The 22,341-nt window shown below is 36.6% G+C and overlaps 1 protein-coding gene across 2 annotated transcripts in view; it reads left to right on the forward strand.

Moving 5' to 3' along the window:
• LOC126101011 (organic cation transporter protein) overlaps positions 1-22,341 on the forward strand; it is a 587,316-nt gene that overhangs the window by 533,386 nt on the left and 31,589 nt on the right. For both annotated transcript variants that reach the window (XM_049911676.1, XM_049911677.1), the window contains exons 7-10: positions 8,102-8,219; positions 9,145-9,350; positions 9,895-10,046; positions 20,895-21,079. In XM_049911676.1, coding sequence (XP_049767633.1) covers positions 8,102-8,219; positions 9,145-9,350; positions 9,895-10,046; positions 20,895-21,079 — 661 coding nt within the window. The remainder of the gene's footprint in view (positions 1-8,101; positions 8,220-9,144; positions 9,351-9,894; positions 10,047-20,894; positions 21,080-22,341) is intronic.

Consider the following 22,341-nt stretch of genomic DNA (forward strand, 5'->3'; position numbering starts at 1 on the left):
CTCGTCCCTATTACGATTATTTCTATTGCCAACATTCTGGTAATTGGCACGACTTTCACGCCAGTGGTCTTCGTCTTCGACCCTTTCGAGAAACGCTTGGAAGCTGCAATGATTGCTTCCCACGTATCTCTTTGAATCTTCTGGAAGCTTTTTATATAGCTCCCATATTATTTCAGAATCGGATCTTCTCCCTCTTAAATGCGTCAACTTCCGGTACCAATACTCGCAGAAATCTTTCAAAGAATTCCTGCCCCTGTTATCATGAAGTTTGGCCATGATAAACTCGCGCCACAAATGATCCTGTTTTTGTTCGGACCAATATTCTTCCGTAAACTTTTGCTTAAATTCTTCGAACGTCATTTGTTCGATATTCAAATTAATTCCCCAGCGCTTAGCATCACCTGCTAAGGCGCTAATTACTACGTTTATCTTTTCCTGATCAGACAAGTGTTCAGGAAACATTCTCTTGCAATTTTTGATGAAATCTAATGAATGCCATCCGTTATGTTTCTTGGCGGGATCAAAGCGTTCCTCACCTTCCAATAGCTTCGTAAGTGGTGTGCCATTACAGACAACACCAGGCCTATCTTTAATTTTAACCTCAAGATCGAACATTTTGCCTTGAATTTTCGATGTATTTTGTTCACACTTTAGTACACATCCGGTCACCTTTTCGCCTAATTCTCTTTCAGTGTCTGAAACTGCCATTTTCAACTGTGATATACCGTGTTGACATTCGTTTACGATCTCAGTTTTAAGACCGAAAACTTTTTCGTCTACTTTCGTTTCAACTAGAGGCTCTACTTTCTCTTGGATGTTGAGAATTTCAACATCAAACCTACTGTTAATGTTGTCAATTTCCCCCTGCATAGTATCCATATTTTTGTTAATTGTGTCAATTTCAAATTTCATAGTATTTACCACAGAGCTCAAACAACCCACTTTCTGTTCTACCTGTTCTATTTGTTTACTAAATTTAATTCCTTGCTCTTCGACCTGTGCTTTAACCTGACCAACTTGTATTTTAAGCTGCTCGTTAACGTGTGTTTTAAGCTGATCATTCTGTGTTTTTAGCTGCTCTGCAACGTGTGTTTTAAGCTGATTGTTCTGTGTTTTGAGCTGCTCATTCTGTGTTTTGAGCTGCTCTGCAACATGTGTTTTAAGCTGATTATTCTGTGTTTTGAGCTGCTCACTCTGTCCTGCAATTTGTTTGGTTAATTGTTTGAATAAATCATTCATGCTTAAAATTTTCACACTGTCTTGTTTTACGGAATCTGTGCGTTCTGATCCTACCTCAAAAGTTTCTTTCGGTTCTTTCTTTACCTGTGGAGAATCAAACATGTCAGTGGATTCGTTCACATATCCACTATCGTCTACAAACTCATCCCCTACTTCTTGTTTTATCCCTTGCTGTGTTCGAGGCAATCTCAACATTTCAATCTGTTCGTTAACATGTTCGTGATATTGTATATACGCCAATTGCCTTTCGCTAACGCCATCTGTTATCTGGCCACGTAAACTCCTGCTATTGCCATGCGCCTCTTCCATTACGCTCGGCACATTTGCTCTCTCTACTCTCCTGTCCATACTGAATGCAAATTACACCACACAACCATACTTGATGTTCGCTGTTATTTATTTTACTAATTAATATTGCAATTTGTACCACTGAACATCCACTGTTCGGTATTCACATTAATTTGTGACCGACAACAACTGGATGTCCTGTCACGGTCGCCACTTGTAACGTCTACGCTCAGGCGGACGTTAACTCTTTAAAGCCTGTACTATGGTAAGTTGACGGGCTTCACCTTATAAGAAAGGATTTTAGTAAATATGTTGACCGCGTGTACCTGAATGGAGGCAAAATCAGACCTACACCCACTCAGTAACAACAAGGATACGTCAAGCAAATCCAAAGTGCAACTGCATGTTAGGACGGACAAGAAACATACACAGCAGATGCTACCAATTGTTAATAATATGGTCGCCAGCCTAGTTAGGCATAAACTGAGTTTCTTCCCTGTACAAGAGGAAGTACGTTCAAGCATAACAACACGTAATAATACTGCATTATATGGTAAATTTTAGAACCAGAAAAATCTACTGAACTAAGAATCTCACTTTCTGTACTAATATGGACACACCATAAATACACAACAATACACTACAATGTTTACTACAACCTGCGTTTTGTTTTTTGATCCGACTGAAATCGGGCGTAGGTCACCCTAGAAATAGCACTTTTGAAACACACCTACAAAGTCAATTTTAAGAAGGGAAAACACTGATAAATTTAGGTTTTATATTGACTTTAACTTTGCTGGTCAAAGCAGTTCAGTACACGTCAGGATTCAAATGAATAGAAAAGAAAGAAAAGGGGGGGGGGGGGGGGGGGACCCTGAAACTGTTATGATCACTGCATTGGAATTTTAATTATTGAAAGAATTAAGCATTCAAGATTTCCAAAATATGATTTATCACTCTTTTTGCCTTACTTCCTGCTCATTTAACTACCGTTATTTTTGTCTCAATTTAAAAAAATTTCATTACTAAACCAATTTCAACATTATCTTCCAACTTTGTCATACCTATATTATTCGTCCAGTATTCATTAACAACAAAGTTCATTAAATATCCTTCTAACAGTGATAGGTCCGCAGGTAATTATTTTTAACATAAACTTTAAATCTTCATCTTAGGATACTCGGATTGCACAACATGTGGAAAGGACCCTGTCTAGGTTAGTTGTGAGGATAATTAATTGATAGGACAGTTCTGGTAAAATTTAAGTTATTATTGAACAGTATGTAGCAAAAGTGACACTGGTCCACACGAATACAGTACTGAAAGTTTCAACCTGTTCGTATCGATGAGGCGGTCGGCAGGCGGCGAGATGGTGAGGCACAAAGCACACGTGCAATTACAGCAATGGCTCATGAAATATCGGCATTTCACTTCTTCATGGCGTCACAATGCTTTTCTATTTAGTGCCTATGGAATATTGTCATGCTGTATAGACGTCGCAAATAGCGCATCCGAGGCTCAACGAAACCACTTTTTCCAGGAGAGCCTCCTCGATCTAGCATGTGTTTCTCAGATCGATGCCCAACTCCGACTACTCTGCTGAGCCCGTTATGCCGTGCAGCGCCCGTGTGCATTTTCCCGCACTCGCCTGCCTCCACCTTTTACCGCTCCCCTACAGACAGGGTATTCACCAAAGGTTTTACATTCCACATATTCTAATACATTGCCTACATATGGACCAGGCGTACAAATACAACTTTCACATCTTACAATAGTTTCAACATTAGGTACACTTCCCTTCGATTACAACATTGCTTGAAATTTGACATAAATATTAAAATTTACATCGAAAATTGTTTATAGCTTCTTCAACATAATGTCATGAAACAAAAAAAGAAATGAAACCAGAATATCGATTATACTAATTTATTGAAATTCAGAAGAAAAAATTTATTACATATACAGTAGGACAACGTTAGTGTTGTTACAATCTACATTAATTGTCTACCAATTAAATTAATAACAGAGCAAAATTGACATGTTCGCTGATTACGAAAATATTCTGTTCAAAGTGCCCATCACCATAATGCAGGATACAACCATGACAGCCACTTACAAAGAACACAAATGGTTCATAGCAAATATCCTAATCTTAAATTTTCCAAAAACTAACACTATACAGTTTCAGATAACAAATAAACTTAGTTCCTGAAATGGATATTAACTATCAGATAATTAATGAACCAAACTCCTAGGCATCTAGACAGTTCAGATGGAAAGAGTGAACTGTTCAGCTGGACAAGACATTTAGAGGTCAGCATGCTTTGTGCTGAGAGCTGTTTCTCACTTTGTTGACACAGAAATAATGCTGTTGTCATATTTTGCATATTTACATTCTATTAGAGTATTATAATCTTACAGATAAATGCTGCAGGAATTGTAAAAGTCTTCAAACTTAAAAAAGCAAATAGTGAATTAATATATGGGATCTCTAACAGAACATCCTGCAGAGGTCTCTTAATGTGTCTCAGGATACTTACTGTTATAGGTCAATGTATATACTCACTGATGTTTGTTGCCCACAACAGGAATATGTTTCACAAAATATGTGACATTCACAACAATGAAAAAATGACTGCTGAAAAAGTTTCACTAATGCTTTGCAACTCTCTCGATAGTACATGAGGGAGTTACTGTGTCAGGTATGACACTATACAATAAGCTCCCCAACAGTACGAAATGGGAAATTAATAATTTGCAGTTATTCAAAAGGAAACTAAAAACATGCAGCATAGATCAATTTTTTATATATAAAATGAATGGATTCTTAGAGTTATAAGGCATTCTTTAGTGTAAGAATAGAGGAAACCACTCAGGTAAAGGCACACTCTTAAAAGAAAAATGTGATACTTTTACTTATGTCATGAAAATAAAAAAATTGTGTTTTAATTTAAATTATTATTATAAAATGCAAATATATTTCTGTATTTATGTCATTATGATGAAAGTTTGTACTACCATTTATTCTACTATTTTAAGCATTCACTTAAACTTGTGCTGGTAAACCACATATTGTAATTTTATACACAATGAACTGTTCATAGAAAAAATAAAATGGTATATTTATGATATACTGTATAAAATGCTCATGCAACACTATATTATTTCACTTGACTTATCCTGTATTACAAGTACACTAATTGTACAATATGTAATCAAGAGAACCAAATAAAAACCAAATCGAATAATGTTTGTACCTTTATCAGGGAGGAAAGAGTGAAGGGGAAGGTTGGAAAGGAAAAGCAGGTCAATCAGACCCAGGGTTGAGAGGGAGGCACCAGTTGTGAGGATCAACAATGACAATGTGGGGTCTGAGTGACCTGCTTCTACTCTCCATCCTTCCTCTATTTCCTTTTTATGAAGGAACTAACAGTTCCAAAATCTATGATAATGTACATTGGGACATCACCTCCTGAACGTAGATACGGTTACCTATTCAATCTCCCTGTAATTTTATAATAAAGGTGTTGATCATTTTACCTATAATAGTATGCTGTTTTTGACAAGCATATTACTCTACATTATATCAAAATAATTCTTTTAAAAGCTAGTGATTTAGACATCTGGTTTGATTACACATTTAATATAAAACTAACCTAGCAATTTTAAATGAATTACATATGATTGAGAAGTTGGACATGGAGGTAGTGGTACCATAAACATGACTGAATGGGTTGTTTGAAGTGCTTTGTATCTTTGATGATGATTGCTTCACAAAGTTAGTTAAAACTTTTCAATTCTGTGTCTTGAAAAACGTGCTTGCCTAGCATAGATCAGTATCGGAGTGTGCCATAAGTTTTCTTTTCAATGTAGTGATATGTTTGGGAATGATACAGTGTATTAGAAGCTTTGTCATTATTAGTTATGTTTCATTTAAAGTATAGAACTGTTTCTCTGATGGCAGAGCAGTTCTAGGTGCTACAGTCTGGAACCGCACGACTGCTATGGTCGCAGGTTCGAATCCTGCCTCGGGCATGGATGTGTGTGATGTCCTTAGATTATTTAGGTTTAAATAGCTCTAAGTTCTAGGGGACTGATGACCTCGGATGTTAAGTCCCATAGTGCTCAGAGCCATTTGAACCATTTTTTCCTTTTTGTTGATCTGATGTAGAGGAAAATGTTTTAAATATTGTGAAGGAAGGTTTACATGACTTTCGTATTTTACTTCCGTTCACATTTCTGATGGCCCTCATTTTAATTCTAAATATACAGAGTGATGCAAACATGTTTTCCCAGAATGTATATCCATTCTCCTTTTCTACATCTACATACATACTCCACAAGCCACCATATGGTATGAATGATTCATTATGTATGTATAAAAACAGGTTACAAATCTTGATGTATAGCACAATAATGCATTCTTCTGAATATGTCACTGATTAACAAAATTATTAAATTACAAATAAGATGGTGCTTAATGCTATTTACAAATTTTTTTGGAGCAATTCTTATTCTGCATGTAAGTATGGTGTTCTTCTAATGTGTAAAATGGATTTTTTAACAGGGATTTGTTTAGTTGAAATTTAAGCTTAATTGTGGGTAGGGTCATAAATTCACTGGGCAGTGCATTGGCTAACTTCAAACCTGCATACTGTGGACTCTTTTCATAGAGTGCTTTTCTGTTACTGCTGATGTAAAATTTTTCTTTATTTCTGGTATTTTACTGATACAAATTGGGACAAATGTTGGGATGCAATCTTTTAACAAGGACTATGGCTTTTAGAATGTACATGTTTACTATGGTTAGTACACCTGTTTTTGGAAACAAGCCACAGCATAATTCCTTATATTTTGCTAGACAGATGATTCTTGTAGCCCTTTTTTGAAGCAGCAATAGCTTCTTTAGATTTGCTTTGGTTATTGCTCCCCAAATTTATATTCCGTAATTCAGGTGAGAGGAAAATAGAGCATGGTATGCAGTCTTTAGGACAACAGTGTCTTCGCAGTACTTGCTAATCCATATTAATGGCAAATACATTCTTGCAGTCCTAGCAAGAAATTAATGTTAGAGATGGTAGAATCATTTGGCAGTCATAGATGAAGATTCATCCTGTCAGTTAAGGAATTTAGAGTGTAAAAGAATAACTACTTACTTCATTTTTTTTCAAACTAAAGTATTTTTCTGTATTTCATGAATTCATAGGTGAGGGGTGGTAGCATGTACTCAAATATGAGCATGAATTATGTTAATAGTTCTCTAATTGATTTGAAGCACATCAATAAAATGTCTTGCACAATTCAGTTACCAAGCAAATGGCTAACCAACTTGCAAAGATACATTCATTGTGGTTTTGAGAGATTCTGTATCAGACTGATTTTATGATGAGCTCCACACTCAGACTTTGGTGGAGCATCCACTGCTGTCAGTGGCATCATTTGGATGTGGTGTGGAGTGTCATGGTTGGCAGATGGCCCTCCCAGCCACTGTCAGCTATCCAGATATTGGTGCTCTACTCCCCATTCAAGTAGATTCTCAATTGGCATCATGACGAGTTGATCCTGTTCCAGTTCCTCTCACCAAGGAAGAATCCCTGGCAGTACCAGTAATTGTACCCAGATCCTCCACATGGCAGTCAGACAAGCTGAAACTGCTTTTTTTCCAAGTGTGAAATTCTGGACGAATAACTATAAACTTCAGTGGTCATATTTCATTCTGCTCAAATTTAGAACATTGAGCTGTATTTTGTGACTTCTGGAATTGCCACTTTTCTGCCAGCAAAGGTAGCTTCAGGGTTCTAAAATAGCAATTATGTATTACTACTATTCAGAGATAATATAAATTTCATATTTAACTGGAGTAATATGAAGAATATTGGAGCATCCACTATCACATAAGGCTGGGGTTCCATAGGAGGAGGATGTATGTTTGGCCCCTTCATGCCTGTTGAATGTTGACTACATTTGAACCTAGCCACAGTTTTTAACACCAGCAACTGCTGATACACTACTAGTGCCCCATAAAAATGTACCTGTTGCTCATTACAGTCATATAAAATTGTGAGACAGTTTAGGCAGTCATCATTTAGCTTCAGGATATGAAATTCTTAATAGTGCTGATAAATGCATGCAATAATACAAGAAACTACTGTCACTTGAATTATTTGTTCCTTCCACAGTGAGTAGAGAAGAATAGAGTGGGGAAGATTAAAATGGAGAAGCTGGTCACTCAGACTCCTAAATGAGAGGGCCCACGTGTTATCCCCAAAACAGGTGGTTTCCTCTCAGCAGTTACTTGTTTCAAAAAAGCTTGAGCAAGAGTGTTTGTTTGGTTTTTTTTTGTCCACTATATAGGTGTAATTTTATAAAATATCTACTCCTGCTCAGCAGTTATACACCGAAGTAAAGCGACCACTTTCATGGTTGATTATGTGGAGCAGAAAAGTTGATTTAAATATTAGAGCCTTCTACTTTCAGGAATACAACCATTTGCTCAATTTATTGTGGGGAAAGTCACTGATAATTACTGTTCAGTTTATGGTTAATAAGCCACCAAATATTTTTTTCTCAACAGGTTGCTTCCTGAATCCCCCAGGTGGCTTATTGCACGTGGACAGAGGGAAAAGGCCTGGAAGATAGTGAAAAAGGCAAATCCTCATGCAGAAAAAAGGAGTGTCACAGAAATACAGCCAGTAAGTATATTTCTGCCAAATATTGTGTGACTTACTTCGGAAAGGAGAGTATTAAGTATGACAACTACAAAATCAACAGTTTACTTTGTAATATGTAAACAGTATATAAAAATTGGACGTTTCTTCATTCATGATTTTGAAGGGTACTCTTTGGAATCACTGAAATGCTTGACAACTGTGCTCCCAGACAGAATCTCATTCCCAAGATGTATACAATGCTTAAAAAAATGACTGGTTGGTAGTGAGGGCATAGTGAAGATAGTTACAAAGATTATCTAACTACCTCATATGTCAACCTTCTTTATATTTGAAGCAAAACTATCATTCTAGAAATACACAAACAAGAGTCAGGCAATTAATTTCTCTATCTTTCATGTACATATGAAAAATACATGCTACACCAACAGCAATCAAATATCATATTCGGACAATGCCATACTGTGCTCAAAGAGCTCTGTGACCCCTAGTTCCAAATTTAGAATACAACACTTCAGTACTGGATACAAATAATCTTCTTCTTCTTCTTCTTCTTCCTGTTTAGAATCTGGCAGAATAAAAGGTTTAACCCTTGCCACTTCAACAATGGAGTGGCACTCAACACTGTGAATTTTGTGCGCCCAGATGGTGGTGATTTAAATTCAAATAAGAGTGCGTGGAGATACCCTTCATCTGCATTACAGAGTGAAAAGGGTTAAACTGTTTCCCAGACTGGCATTGAAACTTGAACACTTGCCTTTCATGGGCATTGCTCTCAGCAACAGAGTTGTTCGGGTACATTTGTGGTTCAGCATGAAGATTTGCTTCTCACACCCACGGGATACTAATCGAAACTAACCACAGAAAGCTCCAAAAATATAATTCCTCAGTTGTTTAAGAAACAATTTACAATAAGCCATGGTACTGATTTGTGTCCATACAATTGCAGGTAACCAACACAGATGCAACAGTGACTGAGAAGAACTATGAGATCGCATTGTTTAAGAGGTTTTTGGCCAGTACTAAGAAGCTAGTTGTAATGTTCCGGCATGGAGAGAGCTGCCGCCGGCTGGTCATATGCTTCTATCTGTGGTGGGTGTCTGCACTCACGTATTATGGCCTCTCTCTCAACTCCCAGAACTTTTCATCTGACAGGTGAGCTCATAGTGTTACAGATCGAGAGAGAATGATCTGTGCAGTATTTCCTTGGACTGGGTGGCTGAGGTTAACACCGGCTAACATTTAGCCGTGGCAGTTGTCACTTCTGTCCGACCTTTATCCATCACTAAGTCTATATGCTCCCTGACATTCATTCTCTCTCTCTCTCTCTCTCTCTCTCTCTCTCTCTCCCTCTCCCTCTCCCTCTCCCCCCCTCCCTCCCTCCCTCCCTCCCTCCCTCCCATAATGTTTTATCAGTTATCTCCCTCCATCCAACTTCCAACCGTGCCATTGTGTGAGCTTTGTTACTACTATATTAATATCTGTGACTACGCAGTCTTTTTGCACTTATTTTGCTGCAGTGAAGTTGATTATGCCTTCATATAGTATGTGTGATATGTGTTTCATGACAAATATCAAAATATCTAGGGATTCATCAAATGCTTCCAAAACTTTCTAGGGATATATCAGTAAGATAAGTTTTAGACAGAAATAATTGCTTTTTAAGTTTCTGATCATTGTGGTTCTTCACCTGTTTCAGATATGTCTACACTGCTGTGTCTGGAGCAGTGGAGATAGTAGGTTACTTGATACCAATTCCTTTACTACGAGTGATGGGTCGCAGGTCCACCAGCTCTTTACTGTTCTTTATATCTGGTGTGGCACTCCTCCTGGTATTGCCGGTTCCAGAAGGTAACTTCTTTGCTCTCTCTCTCTCTCTCTCTCTCTCTCTCTCTCTCTCTCTCTCTCTCTCTCTCTTTCTTTTGCAGGATAAATGTGTCACTTTGAGGTAAGCGAACCTGATCTGGAAACAACAAAGTCAAAAGCTATAAGAAAAAATTGTTCCAATACCTCTGACAATGGGATACATCTACTGGTACGGTTGTTACTAAGTTGCATCTTTCAGAGGCAGTAGTATGAAATAAAACAAGAAGAAAATATCTAGTAAAAATGGGATCTAAAATGCATATCTTAAGAGCTTCAAGCACTTGATCGTGTTTGCTACTGTGAAACATATCTCCTCTACTGAATAAGTGCCCATATGTCTTCAGGTATGCATTTTAGATCCCATATTTACTGGACATTTTTTTCTTGTTTTGGTCCATACTATGTTCTCCAAAAATATAGAAACCAAACAGCTTGTAGTAGAAGAGATGTGCTTCACAATATCGAAAATGAACGTGTGCTCATAGTTCTTAAAGTATGCATTTATGTCCCGTGTTTATTGGACCTTTCTTTGCTTCTTTTGATCCATACTACCACCTCTGAAGATTGTCTGCCCTGTAGTGTTAGCAACAACAGTACTCATACTTGTATTCTGCTATCAAAGGTATCAGAATTATTTTTGTTTATAACTTCCAAATTGATCCTTTCTGTACCAGGGTTCCTTACCTCAAATTAATGTATTTACTCTTCTCCATCATCCCTGAAAGTTTGTAATGTCATCACGGAATCGCCCCATATAAATGAATTAATCAAGCAGGTCAGTTCAACATGTTATGCATTTAGAAATATCTTGTATAGTAATCACTTGAAGACAAAAATGATGCCACACTTCGCATTAGTTCACACTCTGTTGTCTTATGGAATTATTTCTTGCAGAAAGGCAGCCTGAATAAATAAAGCACCCATTTTTGCACAGAAACAATGCATTTGTCAGATGACTTGGTAGTAGCCAAGTCTGAACCTTTTTCCATGGCCTTCTCCAGCCATCAGGTTTACAAGGTAATGTAGGACTCCTGCAAAAAACTTGCCCATACTTACAGTAAAACACAACCAAATCTCTCCAGCAGCTTGTTTCATTAAAGTTGCTTACAGAGAGAATTTAATTGCAATTTATTGTTCCCTTTTCACTCCCAAATCATGATTCTGGCACGACTCCAGCATCCACCTAGGATAGCCAACAAGGGAAGATTGAGCACCTCTCTGACAGGCAGACCTCACTCTCAGTGGCTCCAAATTCATAATAGTACTATGGTGGTATTGTGAAAGACAGTTTGTGTAAAATCATATGGGAACTGAAACACACAGAGAAGAGCGATTACCAATGTCATACAGATACATACATCATTTTTTGAAGCCAGTGCTGCAGCTTTACAATAAAAGTGATTCTACACACTGAAACATTACTGATTTTGTTGGTACCTTGTAAGTCTCCCAGAATTTGTTCTTCAATCATCCTCCTATGATTACTGCATTTGGTGAACATTTGTTACAATATGTGCAATGCTGTAGAAATTTATTGGTGATGTCTTCATATTTGTTAATACACACTCCTCTTTACATTTATATGCCAATCAAATTACATCCAATATTTCCCAAAATTTCACAAATTTATCTGTGCTCTAAGAGTTGGAAAGAATGTCAGCTACATGGTTTTCTGAATCTACTTCACAGCTCTAGTGTACTTTTATACTTTGAATTTTTAGTAAAGTTGCAATATCTAGTAACATTAAGTGCCCCCTGAGTTGTCTTTACATATTTTAACAGGCTCATAAGACTTTGCATAAAAATATTAAAGTTATTTAAAATTAACTTAATATCAGTGACATCTTCTGACAATGCTACATACACAGCAAAAGTAGAATATTTCATAAAACTTCCTTTTTTTAAGAATATTACAGTTCCAGATAATCTAATCACATAATCTGATGTGGACTTACAACCTAGACAATCACCTACCCAATCTGTATCTACAAAATGATGATCTAAGAAATAAATATTTTCAGTCCTTCCATATGCTAACTCCAAACTTTTTGTGTAATATAAATACATTAGTAGTCCATCTGACACAAGTTCCCATGGTTCTAATTTCAAATTATCTTCCATCAGCGTACTGTAGAACTTTGAATGTTCAGTTTGATATCTCTAAGCTACAGATTCAGTACAGCTTTCCCGACCAAGTCATTACCTTCTTTGCCCAATTATAATTAATATTTATCCCAAGATAATTCTTTACTTCACATAAATTTTGCATTTGAAATTGCTTAGATAACATTGCCATGTATTTTTCCCTTCACTTTTACAACAAACTGGCAAACCATCCATGAGCACAATTTTATAGATGGCATAATTTGTAGTTATCAGTACATATAGTTAATAGTATTATTTACTTATTTTAAAACCTAGACTTTCTAAAAACTCTTCCAATCAATCATATTGCATTCAAGGACTTTCTCTAAAACCATATAACTTGCATTAAATTAGATTAGATTTAGTTTTCATCCCATAGATCCAAACGCCTTAATTCACAAACTTTGTGTTTCATTCCTCTATCATGGAGGTTGCTTTACATAAATTTCTGAGACAATTTTGCTAAAAAGAAATGCAGTCTGTACATCCATTTCTCCTACAATTAAACCCTTTTGACAACAAAAGTTTCAATGTTTTCATCATACCAGCTGTTGAATAAATATCATCAGTCGCAATTTTTTTTTTGTTCAAAATGCCTTATAACTAATCTTTCTTTGCAAGTGTTACACAAATTTTAAACTCTTTTACAGCAAGAACAATTACATTCAGTAATTTAGTTACTAGTTTTCTAATTTTATTTTTATTTAAACATCGAATTTCCTTATCCTTGCTTGTTTCCAAACTTAAGACTCATTACTATTCACCAAAGACGACAAAGTAAATATTCCTGAATTCCAATCAAGAACAACTGCCAAGATGAGAACCATATAAGTAGACATTCTTTGTGTAATAAAGCATCTTAAATCACTTAATAAAAGCAAGGCCTCCGGTCCAGATTGTATACCAGTCAGGTTCCGCTCTGAGTATGCTGATAAAATAGCTCCATATTTAGCAATTATATATAACCACTCGCTCACAGAAAGATCCGTACCTAAAGACTGGAAAATTGCTCAAGTCACATAGTCAGCACGGATTCAGAAAATATTATTCTTGTGAAACACAACTAGCTCTTTATACTCATGAAGTAGTAAGTGCTATCAACAGGGGATGTTTCTAGAAGGCTTTTGACACAGTTCCTCACAAGCGTCTTCTAACCAAACTGTGTGCCTACGGAGTATCGCCTCAGCTGTGCGACGACTGGATTCATGATCTCCTGTCAGAAAGGTCACTGCTCATAGTAATAGACAGAAAGTCATAAAGTAAAACAGAAGTAACATCCAGCATTCCCCAAGGAAGTGTTATAGGCCCTCTATTGTTCCTGATCTATATTAATGACATCAGAGACAATCTGAGTAGCCACCTTAGATTGTTTGCAGATGATGCTGTCATTTACCATCTTGTAAAGTCATCAGATGATCAAAATGACTTGCAAAATGATTTAGATAAGATATCTGTATGGTGCGAAAAGTGGCAGTTGACCCTAAATAAAGAAAAGTGTGAAGTTGTCCACATGAGTACTAAAAGAAATCAGTTAAATTTTGATTACACAATAAGTCACACAAATCTGAAGGCTGTAAATTAAACTAGATACTTAGGGATTACAATTACAAATAACCTGAACTGGATTGATCACATAGATAATATTGTGGGTAGAGCAAACCAAAGACTGTGATTCATTGGCAGAACACTTAGAAGGTGAAACAGGTCTACTAAAGAGACTGCTTACACCATGCTTGTCCGCCCTATTTAGGAGTATGGGATCCACATCAGGTGGGACTGACAGATGACATCGAAAAAGTACAAAGAAGGGCAGCTCATTTTGTATTATCGCGAAATAGGGGAGATAGTGTCACAGACATGATAAGTGAATCATCAAAACAAAGGCGTTTTTCACTGCGACAGGATCTTCTCATGAAATATCGATCACCAGTTTTCTCCTCCGATTGCGAAAACATTCTGTTGGCACCCGCATACATAGGGAGAAATGATCATCACGATAAAATAAGAGAAATCAAGGCTTGTACAGCAAAATTTAAGTGCTCTTTCTTCCTGCATGCTGTTTGGGAGTGGAACGGTAGACAGCCAGCTTGAAGGTGGTTCATTGAACCCTCTGCCAGGCACTTGCTGTGAATAACAGAGTGACCACATAGATGTAGATGTAGTATTCATCACATTTCAAAAATGAAGTTACTTATGAGATAATCATTAAATCTAACAGGCATTTTACATTCACTAACTGACCCTTTCAACACACATTCTTGTTCTAGTTTGCGATTGCTTAACTCTTTTGATATCCTTTTCTTCCGTCTGCTCATTGACAGGTTCATTTTACAGCTTACATACTCAGAATCACATGAATATTCATGCCTGTTCCGCTTCCACAGCATCAATGATAATTTTATTTTTCATCAATACTGTGTAAACAGCTTTGCTATAGCCTAGTGAAGTTCCTAAGTCTGCTTTGTCCTCAATTTGACATTCTCGAGTCTTCTGGTACATGTACAAAAACACTACTTTCATAAAACAGTACATGATAATATTAATCATGTTTCTTCCCAAAAAATATCTCATAAGGAGTTTTCCTTTCTGTTTCTTTTTGTGCTTCAAGACATACCTGAAGTACAATTAAGAAACAGAATACAGTGGTGTGCATAAAAGTGTGGTGTGAGAAATGCATAGTGCTGCAGAACATCTAAAAATTAGATGAAAATTATGCGTCAAAAACAGAAAAACATCGATGTGCTAGCAGACTGGATTTCCCAATGTAAGTGAGAAATCAGCCAAAAAATCACCACTACTCATGATGCTGTATCTCAATAAATCAAAATGAGTCTGGTGCAAAAATCACGCATTTTTGTAGTTGCAATGACAGACCAAAAATACCCTCAAGAATTATGAAGCCACTACAGACACTATGGCCACACAAATGAATAATTTAATCTGTGTACATAGGGAGGAGATGCTTTTAAAATGATTCTTTTCAGTCTTACAGACCAATAACTATTGGAGTTTAAACATCCCATCTCATTGTCAAATCTCAATTTTTTAATAGTTTTAGTAGTTAAATATATCAAACTTGATTTTCAGATTTGGTAGTATACACACTAGCTGCTTTATTGTAATCGTCAATAAATGTGAGAAAATATCTTTCCCTATGCAAACTGAGTGTTGAATTAGGCCCATTTAAATCAATTTGAATCTAAGTTGTTTTTTTTTTTTTTTTTTTTTTTTTTTTTTTTTTTTTTTTTTTTTCACTCTGGTTCTGTTTTAAAAGATGAATTGTGATTGTGTGTTTTATTTTCAATGCAAACTTTACACACTAAATCCTGATGCAATTTTTTCCCCCCAATCCAACTGATAACTGATATTTATATAACATTCTCAAATTGTTGAAAGTCACACGTCTCGGTATAAAATAACATTTCTCCTTCACATACTGTCCTTCCTACTCACGCTATTTACATCAGTCTTTTTCTCATATATTCTTCTTGTCATGTTATGCAGTCTATTGTCTTTGAAAGCAATTGCTATTAAGTTACTGCCTTTATCAAAAACTTTTGAGGTATTGCCTATGTTTTTCTGTCACTTTTGGGTAGCTAAAAAACTTTCTATCCAAGCCTTTGATATAAAATACATTTTAAATTTTAATTGGACTCACATTATGATAAACTGGAAAAGAATTATTTTTACTATTTTTGTAGCTTGCAAAACTTTACCATTCACAGTTATTACATTCACAGGCACTTCTCAAGTTACACACTTCATAATTTTTATTATTCATCACTATTAACAACAACAGCATGATATGTGTGACCACTATTCAATAACCAATCAATCTGTACATTTTTACCTGACTCAACATTATTACATGTGATTGTGGATTGTACCTCGATTACAAAGCTGCTCTGCAGATTCTGTTCTGTTGTTACCTTAGTGTGCTCAATGACAATAACCTCTTCAGTCATATTGCTCACCTCCACCATGTGACCAGTTGTTGTTACCCCCACTATGCTGATTGCTTTGCCCTATTTGCTAGCTGCCATGACCACCTCCTCGATGACGTCTGCAACGTGTTCACAAATCTGCCTTGTCCCGGACTGGCAACAGTTCCTCCTAAAATGTCCTGGTTTGCCACATCTCTAATACAGCTACTCCTGAAATCTCATATTGGTTGTCTTTTCAGCATGCAAGGCATTGGATTTTATGCCTTTCTTCTTTCAAAATGTTAATCAGATCTCTAATGCAGGTCAAAGATTCTGGAAAGTTTCTCAACATGTAGTTTAGCTTCTGTAATTTTTTGCCTGCTAATTTTCATTTGTTCACTGTTTTTCAAAAATGCTGAAGAATGTCATACCAAAAATATTTTAAAAAATTGCTGCTTTCCAGATACAAAACTTCATCACACGGAATATCATTTCACAAAACCAATTTGGAATTGGCTTCCAACAAGGCAAAAATGCAGTAGATGTGATAAACGAGTTTATTGAAAAAATTAACTCATCACTAGATAGGAAAGCTAAGGTCGCAGGAATATTCTGTGACCTTACAAAACCATTCGACTCTGTAAACCAGGCCCTGATGCTTTTCAGGCTCAACAGGCATGGAATAAGGGATAATGTTTTGAAGTGGTTTGAATCATACCTCTTGGAGGGGAAACAAAGGGTAGTAATCACATCAAATGGAGCAGATTACTTCTCAGGTGTTTCTCAAGACTCAGTCCTTGGACTCATTCTATTCCTGTTGTATGTAAATGACTTGCTTCTCAATATAAATACTCATTTAACTTTATTTGCAGCCCTAATTGAAAATGAAAATCCTGACAATATACCACAGTGTCTCACGAATATGTTAAGTAACCTGGAAACATGGTTTAGTCTAAATGGCTTAAGGCTAAACATTTCAGAAACCCACATGATGAGTTTTCAAACCAAACAGTCAAAAACTGAAGAAATCTGTATCACTCAGAACAATCAAAAACTTGACTCAGACAGAACTTTGAGTTGGAATTCTCACATAGAATATCTAGCAAATAAATTAAACAGCCTTGCATTTGCAATGGAAATTTTAGCCTGTGCCACTGATATGGCCACCAGGAATATAGCATATTATAGGTACTTTGAATCAGTTATTTGAAATGGCATAATTTTTTGGGGGAACTCAGGAAACGTTACATGAATTTTAAAGTTGCAAAAAAGAATCATTCACAACCTGTGCTCTGCACAGCAGAGGGAATCATGTTGATCATTATTTAAAGACCTAAAAATATTATCTGTCCCATCTTTATACATTTTTGAGATGGTTCTTTTCCTATGCAGCAGAGCTGATCTATTTTTAAAAAATCATTTTGAACACTCATACAACACAAGACATGAAGGAAACTTTATCCTCACCTCTCATCGCTTAAAACTGTGTGTTCAGATTCCTCAATGAAAATTCACAACACAATAGAAGAGTGGGACATAATGAATACGAAGATAAATATTTTAAAAAGCAAGTTACATGATTTTCTAATTAATGATACTACTACTCTGTGGAAGATTTCATGAAGGACAAGGTGAAGAGTACAGCTGGGTCCCTGAAATGGAATAAAAATTTATGATAGTTACAGTAGATGTAAATACTGTAAGCTTGACAAAATTTAAGTACATAAATTCTCCACAAAGTACTATTGTAAGTGCAACAAAATTTTAAATACGCAAATTGTAACCTTGACGTGTCTCCTGAAAATCAGACATATTTTCTGAAATTGTGTATGTTATGAGATGAATAAAATACATTTCGCATGTTTCTGTGTCACTAGTCTTTTAACCTCTGTTTGTCTAACTTGTTCCTGCAAATAATTTGCAGTGCTATCAATTCCTTACAGTATAATTCACCAAACTACTTCATTATCTTCAGTAAAGTCATGCACAAATTCCAGCTGATAGTTCAAAATTGCTTGTGTAGTTCATAGTTGTCAGATTTTCTTCATCCTGGGTGTCTGCCTTGTCTGTACTCATTTTTTCCTCTTGAAGCCACTATATAGCATTTCTTCATTTTCAGATACATTTCAGTTTACCATTTTCAGTTCCTGTAGCTCTCTCTATCAAACATTATCTTAATGTCACCCACACCCAGTTTGACAATGCACACTTTTTTTAACAGGAGTCTTCTTTTTAGTTCACAAATGGCCACCACTTTTCTGAAAAAGTCTTTCTTTTTAGTTCACAAATGATCACAACTTTTCTGAATCGCAACCTTGTATCTTCAACAACTACAAATTGTTACTATGTTAGGAATATTTATTAACAACTAGCTAACTCACCGAAGAGCCAAAGAAACTGATACACCTCCACAATACTGTGTACAGCCCCCAGGAGCACGCAGAAGTGCTGCAACATGATGTGACATGGACTCAACTAATGTCTGAAGTAGTGCTCCAGGGTGGAGATCTCTTCTGATCAGCATGTTGCAAGGCATCCCAGATATGGTCAGTATGTTCATGTGGCCAGCAGAAGTATTCAAACCCAGAAGAGTGTTCCTGGAGCCACTTCTAGCAATTCAGTTGTATCTAGATGTATAAATGGTCCCATATCACTCCAACTGCACGCGCAAAACATCGTTATAGAGCCTTCACCATCTTGAACAGCCCCTGCTGACATGCAGGGTCCATGGATTCATGAGGTTGTCTCCACATCCGTACATGTCCATGTGCTCGATATAATTTGAAATGAGACTCATCCAACCAGGCAATATGTTCAGAGTCATAAACAGTCTAGTGTCAGTCTCGACGGGCCCATGTGAGATGTAAAGCTTTGTGTCATGCAGTCGTCAAGGGTACACGAGTGGGCCTTCGGCTCTGAAAGCCCATATCGACGATGTTTCGTTGAATGGTTCACATGCTGATACTTGTTGGTGGCCCAGGTTTGCACTTCTGTCATGTTGAATGATTCTCTTCAGTTATCATTGGTCCCGTTCATGCAGGATCTTTTTCTGGCCACAGCAATGTTGTAGATTTGATGTTTTACTGGATTCCTGTTCATGGTACGCTCATGAAATGGTCGTACGGGAAAATCCCAACTTCATCACTACCTCGGAAATGCTGTGTCCCATCGCCTGTGCGCCAACTATAATACCACGTTCAGACTCACTTAAATATTGATAAGCTGCCAATGTAGCAGCAGTAACTGATCTAACAGCTAAGCCAGACACTTGTTGTTTTATATAGGCATAGACGACCACAGTACTGTATTGTGCCTGTTTACATATCTCTGTATTTGAATAAGCATGCCTATACCAGTTTCTTTGGCACTTTAGTGTACAATGTACATCAACCATTACACTGTGTGGGTACTCTCAAGGAATGGAACTGACTGACTGTTGTGCTGTACACAAAATACAATCATTGTTGAGGTCCTCGGCACTCTTGATACTGGTATCCTTGATATAAATGTACCACATTTCTACATAGACAGAACCATAAAAGACAGAAGAAATAAATGTCGTGTTACAGTAGATAATGAAGTAAGTTTGTTTAACTAAAAGCTGTATAGTTAGAAAATAGTAAAATAATAGGTACAAGTTTGTGAGAGATAAATTGTAATGTGTTGTGGGACCTGCAAAATTTTCCAAGAATTTTTCAGATATTGAAATTTCTAATTTGAATAATTAACAAACTAACATGTTGCTTTAAGGGTTAGATACATTTTCATAAACAGAAAAATCAGGACTACTAAACTGTAATATTGGATTTTGGAAAGAACCACATTTCAAGATTGGAACATTCTAGAGCAAGAAATTTTAAGTGCAAATAACTTCTGAAATATAAAATTTTCAGAAAAAGTAAAATGTTAACTGTAAAGCAGAGAAAAGGGACTTTTGAATAAGCTAGGTCAATCTTGAGACCAGGAGTTTTAACCATAATTGAATTTTGACACTTGCATGGTCTGTATCATAAATTATGAACGTCTTATAAAAAAAATTCCAGCTGAATTACATACTCTGTTATAATCATCCCATTGTAAACTACACTGTGAACAATGAAGTTTGATGAAATATTGCACTTATAAGAATAAAGTCATTTTATGTAACTATGGTATATTGTAAACTACACTGTGAACAATGAAGTTTGATGAAATATTGCACTTATAAGAATAAAGTCATTTTATGTAACTATGGTATATACATCACATATAAAATGGGAAAAGCTTAAAACTTATGTATTTAAGGCACTGAATTGTGGCATAGGAGCCCCACCTTGCTATGTCTCAACTGCAGTCAATGACACAACAGACAGACTGTTGGCAACAAAGATTAATGTCACTAAACATTGAGTAATTTATAGTAGTCTTACAAGATGCTAGAGCTGCTTCTTGTACTCTCATTACTTAGGAGTGTTTGTATAAATTTTGCTATCATTACCTAACAAATACATTAAAACTCTTTATGAAACACATGCTGAATAAATAAATTTGTTTCAGCAGTGTACCTAAAATCATTAATGTGCGAAAAATAATGTTGTAAGATAACCCAAAAGTCATTACAGTAGCAGAAAACCAGTACTACATTTATTTGAATGCTATCCTATATTTAAATGAAGTTGTTACAGAAGTTCAACTTGTTTATGGGACCAGAGTAGGCACAATAGACACGTTTATAGTAACAGGAAAAAAAAATTCCTTAAGACAGTCTTCTCTCTTCACGTTCCAGATCTTCCAGGACTGCGGATGGCTGTGGCAATGGTGGGTCGCCTCTGCATCGGAGCAGTGTACTCCGTGGTCATACTTCACACCTCAGAACTGTTCCCAACAGTTGTCAGGAACACAGCGGTTGGTACCAGTGCCACTGTGTCTCACATGGGTGCAACAATAGCACCATACATTGTTGACCTATTGGTAAGTTTTTATAATTTTTCATTCCAGTTGATAATTCTGTCATAATGATGCAAGAAATTCCACTTCATTTAAATGTATATTGACTAGGATAATTATTTTTCATTTAATCGCTCTGGAGATACCTCTTCCAAATTCAGTATCATGCTTGGCATTTTGGGGGATTTCATTCTAACCTACTTTACCAGAATATCGTGTTATATCTTGTTATATCCTCTGTTCCCAGAATGCTGATCAACAAAACTCCTACTATATTGATATCTTTTATAGTTGCAATTTCTTAGTATTTGCATGTTTCCACTTTCAGTGAGTCACATTTATTATAAGTTACCTACGTGAAAAAGTAATAGGTAATGTACACTCTTTGACATAAAACTTGACCGGCGGCCGGCCGCTTCAGAGGCTAAATCCGCGCCGATCGCGACATGGGACAAAGAAACTGGCCAACTCGCTAATTCTCTAAGTCCGGTTATCTGCACAATCTGGCAACACTGTAGACTGCGGCACTTCCTGGAGGAAAACTTGTCCCAAGATAGAGACACTCTAGGCTGATTACGCCTGTGGTCTAGCGGTAGCGTGCGTTGTTTCTCTTCATAATGTCAGTGGATCGAGAGCAGCTGGCATAAAATATTTTTATAGCCTCTTCTGTCTGAATGCTGAAGACGTGAATGTAATGGTAGCGCAGATTCAATCTATTTCGCTTTGTGACACACCGATATCAAAATTTTATCTAGTAACGATTTTGCGGCAGATTTCCTGCAGACTGTCCTCCTCTGGACGCCGTATGCGGCAAAGCTCCGGGATCCATTTGCTGGCTACTGGCAGCGGCCGTGGCGACAGCAGCGGCGCTGCACTCCCCCGTTCTTTATCGAAAGCGCCTGCTACCGCTCATCGCTTTTGATGATTTGAAACGCTTTATTATTAAATGTTGCTCCACAGAAAATTTCTACAATTTCCATTCACGCTCAAAAGCAACGGAGACAGACGCCCTGATTAGTAGGCGGGTAATCGGCAAAAGCTGAGTATGGCCCGAAATTAATTTTATAGACTGGGATGAAATTAAACCACCTCACTACATTCGATGAATTTATAAATGCTTCATACCTCGTTTCTTTTCCTTTCAAACTTAATTATTTGTGCAACTTTTGGTCAATGTTTGGATGTTTTCGTCAAGCCAGAGTGAGCGTCTGTGGTGTAAAGTGTATTACAGTTCTTGTTTCATTCCTTATGGTAAGTCTATGCGATAAACTGTGTGAATACCTTGC

The sequence above is a fragment of the Schistocerca cancellata genome, chromosome 9 (assembly GCF_023864275.1).
Source record: "Schistocerca cancellata isolate TAMUIC-IGC-003103 chromosome 9, iqSchCanc2.1, whole genome shotgun sequence".
Lineage (NCBI taxonomy): Eukaryota > Metazoa > Arthropoda > Insecta > Orthoptera > Acrididae > Schistocerca > Schistocerca cancellata.